General features: G+C 36.5%; 1 protein-coding gene across 1 annotated transcript in view; it reads right to left on the bottom strand.

The window, feature by feature from the left end:
* Positions 1 to 623: 623 nt before the first annotated feature.
* LOC149787951 (uncharacterized) overlaps positions 624 to 6,158 on the bottom strand; it is a 58,130-nt gene continuing 52,595 nt past the window's right edge. Inside the window, exon 9 of the mRNA XM_089974215.1 lies at positions 624 to 4,597. Coding sequence (XP_089830341.1) covers positions 4,503 to 4,597 — 95 coding nt within the window. The 3' untranslated portion in view covers positions 624 to 4,502. The remainder of the gene's footprint in view (positions 4,598 to 6,158) is intronic.

Here is a 6,158-nt window from a genome sequence, read left to right as displayed (position 1 = left end):
TTTGAGAATAGTATGAGTCAGTGTGGTCTGCCTATGTCACAAGTGGACCACAAGTTGGAGTTTGCCTTGTTGCAGCCAAAATCATCTCTTTCATGAAGTCTGAACATGCCTGAGATCATGGAACAGTATCCTTTGATTGTGATAGGGGCTAAATTCTTGTCTTCAAAGAGAAAAAGAAAAAAGTCTGCCACTGCAGAATGGATGCTGAGAGTGGTGTTATAACACTGATGTGACAGCAGTCACTGACAACATCTCCCCATATATGTGAAGGATGTTCAGATGTTGCAATACTCTTCATGATTGAAGCTACAAACTCCTTTCTGATCAGATCATCATTGAAAGATGCCAGGAGTGATGAAGGACTTTCTCTGGACATAGATGGAATTATGGTAATCTTGACCGCAGGAGCAGAGTCAAGGTTCCATGACTTCTTTGGGAATATCTCTTTCTACCGTGAGCAGTTTTTGATCCAGGATGCTTCATCTCAGTGGGGCAATCAGAGATACTGCAATCTGTGCCCCTCAAGTATCAATTATCTTCATAATTAAAACTGATGGAAGAAAGGTGTATACCCACACTAAATCCCAGCTGATTCAAAGAGCATGTATGCCAGTCCAGTATGGCTGGATCATACAGTGGTGGCTGCATTATAGAATGCCAGTCCGGCATGGCTGGTTTGGATAAGCCATCAGTGTTGGCTGCATTATGGAATGCCAGTCCGGCATGGCTGGTTTGGATATGCCATCAGTGGTAGCTGCATTATGGAATGCCAGTCCGGTACTGCTGGTTCATATGGCTCTGCAAATAATGTGGGTTACTATAAATTTCATAGGATTGGTAGGCCAAGTCACCTGGCCATCTGGCTGGCTAGCTATACAGTATATCTGGGCAGCCAGCTCACCAGCTGGAGATAAGAAAGTACTGACCACTGTATATGTACCTAGCTTGTTTGCATGGCTGGACCAGTTGGTTGGCAGTCAGAACCACATCCAGAGACAGTATATGCATTGCAGTCAGGACAGTTTGTGTGGTATGGTTGGTACAGCTGTCTGGATGCGGGTTCACTAGTCAGTGATAACAGACTCCTGACCACTGCAATCATAGATAGTTCATTCATATGGCTGGACTGAATGGTTGGCAGTCAGAACAGCACACCAATGAAAATAAAAAATGGATGACGAAACTGAAGTATAAATTTAAATAGATTCTAAAGAGGACATCTTTACTTCATGAAAGCAAAAGCGAAAACTGGTAAATATGGGAATAATGGTAACCATCTAACAGGTAGAGATAAGGAATTACACTGTAAGAGTTGCTTCCCTTCGTCTACATAATATGTATACACACACTCAAAATCTTTTACGTCTTTCTGGGGGAGGGGTGGTGAATGGATTTGTAGGTATGAGAAAGTTATCCTCAAGTAATGTGACCAGGTAAATATTTTATGTAGAAACATTAAATACATGTTAAATCAAAATATATTTCAACATGGTCTGATAGATGAACCCTTCAAAAAGAATACAGGCCTCCCTCATTATAATGCATCACTTTATAATGTGATTCATGATATTATGCAGTACCACTATAGACTCCTAGACCAAATTTAAAACACTGTACTTGAATTGGTTCAACAAATATATGACAATATGGGCTGAAACAAAGTAATATTAAGCTTTATGTTAGATCTTTATTTCTTGTGTCAAACATTATTTGGCAAAATTCAATAATTCCCACTATAACATGTTTCAATACAGGCATGGTTCTTGCTATACTAAAGTTCAGTTTATATTGCTGTACTCACTATACCATGGTTTCATATATAACGCGATTAGTGGTTATGGATCCAAATACACTGTTATAACAATGACGAGCTGTATAATAATTACAAACCTTGACAACATTGAAGATTCAATTATTTTGAGTAGGCAAATTAATGTAAATTAGAATAAAAGTATAATGCATAGATGTCTGTGGTTGACTGTAGACTGTGGAAATATTGGTACAAATCAGTCATTTTAGCAAGCTATTGTGGGTATTAAAGGCAAAGTGCATAAAACTTGTATAATTTTATACTTTTATTACATTACCATGCCTCTAAATAAATTAAACTTTTGCAAAGGATAACCTAATACCGATAACAACCAGAATTACCCACAATGACTTACAAAAGTGGTAGATTTAACTGGAATTTTCTACTATCATCTTTTACAAACTATACTACTATACCATGGACACAGACTCATTCATCCAATAAAATGTTTCTGGTCTTTAACCTGTGGACTTAAACAAAATACTTCTCACTGAAAATGAACTAGTCTTCTCGTCCTCAAGCAAATGAAGACAGGATGAAGTCTTCTAATACAAGATGTAAACTTTCCTGATATGAGCCACGAGTTAAATTCCTCTGAATTAGGTTCATGATTATAATGGATAAAAATACAAAAAACTAGTATTAAATTGGGTATTGATTTGAAACATTAGAAAGATTTAAAAGTGCACAAAATAAACAAAATCTTTTGATAATTATGGTCCGACTGCCAATTCACATAAAATAAAGCTTTCCTGAACCAGGCTCAGTCAATACTATAAATGTTGGGCATTTTATAGAGGCATAAAGTTTTAGGTTTAATTACTATTAGACAGGCCAAATTGGGAACAATATATGAGGCAATGTGCAGAGAAAGCTGGTCCACAGACATACCAGTTCAGGGAAGTTTCACTGTATTCAGAACTTCATTTGGAATGGTAATGAATTGATCCACATCCTACCACTTGAATGGTGATCTATAGGCACCAAGTTAACTATACGCTATACCTACCATCAATACTTGCATGCAATCCAAGTCCAACTGTAATCAATAGACACTAATCTGCCATGATATAATGTACCAGCAGATCAAGGTCTATGTTATTTGTTCTACTGATTTCTCCTAACTGAACAGAGCTAAATATGCAGGCACATTATGTGGCAGCAGATCTGGGTCTGTGCAGTTTGCAGTTGGACATGACTTATAAGTGAGTACTCAAAAAACATATCAAGGTTTTCTTTGGAAAATTTTACTGTGATAAAGATAACAACAATTCTGCAGAATGCTGTCTCACCTGTTACTCTGTTGCAAAATCCATCCAACTTGCAAAATCACAAGAGCAAGAAAATGGGTTACTGTGATATAATTTTGCCTAGCGTGATAAAAATACCCAAGATAAACGCAATCAATTTTCATAACTGTACATGCAACAATGTAAGAGAAACTGAACTAAATGCAAAAACCAAATGTAATCACTAGAATGAAAAGTAGGTCACTGTGACCTTTTGCCTGGGATGAGCAGTATCCCCCATGATGAATAAAGTATAAAGTCACATGACTATGTATAACAACAGTGCTTGGATAAATTGAGCTAAATGAAAGAAAATGATCATTTGAGAGAATAAAGTAGACCACCAGGACCTACTTTTTCTCAGTATACCCATCAAGTTTAATGACTTTAGACACAATGGCAGAGTTAAATGCAAAATGGTCATGAAATTACTGGAGTATGAAAAGTGGGTCACTATGACCTACTTATGCCAATGGTGACTTTAGTGTTTCATGACTGAAAATACAATGGTGTCAGATTAAACGAGCTAAGTGCAAAACTTAAAGCTTATGCTTTTGACAATAAAAACAAAACAACGCTGTCAGAGAAGTGATCCCTGTCTTGCCAGTGCTTTGCAGACAAAAATTTGATGACAAGTAGCTGAACTGTAACAATCTGACTCTATACTGTATTGAATTTAATATGACTCTATACCGTATTCAATTTCATATGTACAATGTGCATTTTAAAAATCATTATTTATGCAAACAGCCTCATGTTTAAGGTCATCATAGTAAGTGCACACAGATGACAGTAAATGCACATAGATGAACAATGTCCCGATCAAGTGTATATACATACAAGAAAGAATTAGTTCCATACGTCTATACTGAAAACTCTCCACATTGATGGTACACTGTGTATCCAAAAATGTTTATAATCAATAAAGACCGCTTGAACCCATTAAGTTAAATGGCAATGTGACATCAGACAAGCATCCTTTTAAATTTAAAGAAGATCACAATGTTGTATACAAGTTTAAGCAGTATCTTCACTCCTACGTGGCATACCTGGATCAAGGGAAATTCTTATGGCAAGTTCTGAAGAAAGATGAGAACTTATCAAATCATGTGCAGATACTATGTCAAATACGGTATATTTTAATGTGAAGAAAAAAAGGAAAGATTTCAGATCATGCTGGTCCAAAGCCAAAGAAACTTAACCATCCTGGTACAATTGCATAACAAATCAGACATAACAATTGAGACTCGTCAGCTATGCACAAGAAACTTTGATATGCAGTGAGCGACTGACAGCTGTTGTCACGTAGATGGAGCATGACAATTCATCAGTTTCTTTGATGGCATGGAACTTGCTGTGCCCCAAACTTATCTTGTTGGCTCTTCATTGATTCCATGCAGAAATTAGTTCAGAGAATTTTCACAGCAATCTCCAAAGGTGAGATATGTGCTCTGCAAGGGGAAATGCATCATTTCATTCAAATATGGGTAGTTTGGTTCTGAAAAGAGACATTAGAAATAAATTACTGGTGTTGTTAACACAGTAGTCATCTTAAAATTTTTAAAAAAAGAAAAATATTGCATAAATATTTCTTTTCATTTATTTTGTAATAAAATTAAGGAAAAAATGATGGCAAAGATTTGCTTTCTTCAATATACTGGGGTAGAAGTACAGTGAAACCCCGCTATAACGCGATGATCGGGGTCCATAAAATCGGATCGTGTTAAAAGCGGGGTCGCGTTAATGCGGGGTTTTACAATATTTAACTTTTTTTCCGAGAACATATACGTGTATACATGTACAATGATCAAAAGTCGGCTTATCATCAGATGAATATTAACTGGAATGCATTAATTAAGATATATTCAAAATAATCGATGGCTAATATATTTATAGGTTATTACTGTGCATTAAAAACATTTACTAATTTTTATTTGTTTGAATGATAATACAGATTGACCAATAATACCAGACTATCGCTATATCATGAAAAGTGTATCAACACCGTATGCTACCGTGCCGTCGTGCATGCAGTTCATCCATAATGGATGTAATTTCATTGAAAATCATACAGATTTAAAATATTCAATAATTTTGTAATAGTCTGAATTCATCGTGTAAAATATAGGATGAACAAAATATTGAAACCATTTACTTGCCGTCTGATATCGTACGGTCATTGCATACAGCTATTCCCGGGTCTACATACGGTGTCTGTACAAATTTCATACCGCTAAAATTTTATCATATGCGACAACTGCAAGAATAATTAACAATCAATGCATGATTTCAGCGTGCAAATAACTTTTATTTCAGATTTTATGAACATCAAAAGAAACATGTGAAAACTGCTAAATTAATCGTTGCGCAAAGTGCAAAGTCAGTGTGGTTCCAAATTTAAATTTCATCATTTCTTGAAAAATATAGCCAATGACGTTTGCTTCTTTGCCGCGAACTGTTGGGTTCTAGCAAAGTCAAGAATGTTTCTTAATTGAAGGACTTTGACGCTGTCAACATCTTGTGTTTCCAGCCACCTTAAACTTGCTTCTAAATGTACTACTGCTTCAGACACTTTTGGTGGGGGAGTTGGGGTGCCATCGTCATCGTTATCATTATCGTCACTGGTTTCAGGTTCTGATTGTGCAGCTTCATTCCTCCTGCTGACATTTGTAACAATTTCGTCATCTGATATGTGTTCGTATATAGGGCAGATGTCATCTACTGAATACCAGTTAAGGATATCATGATGACTGTGCTCGTATTTTTTGAGTGCTTCTTCTGCTAAACGTACGTCGTCTTCAGTGAATCCTGTAAATTCAAGCTCATCGTCACTATCATTTTGTGTCGAGGGCGTAAAAGCTGGCCCAAGACCCTTTATCCAGCATCGTTCAATGCAGCGTGCAGTGATAGCATCCCAGGCTTTACCTCCAAGGTGACATACTTCTTTTAAGTTGAGTAATGCCAATGATGTGTCGACGGATGCGTTATTATCTGCTACCATTCCCTTTATCATTTCACGGCGATAATTTTGTTTAAATACGGAAATTATGCCTTGGTCA

This window comes from Sinohyriopsis cumingii, chromosome 11 (genome assembly GCF_028554795.1).
Source record: "Sinohyriopsis cumingii isolate HCF-2022 chromosome 11, ASM2855479v2, whole genome shotgun sequence".
NCBI lineage: Eukaryota > Metazoa > Mollusca > Bivalvia > Unionida > Unionidae > Sinohyriopsis > Sinohyriopsis cumingii.
The sequence above is the reverse complement of the archived record's forward strand: the minus strand, read 5'-3'. Positions and strand labels throughout refer to the sequence as shown.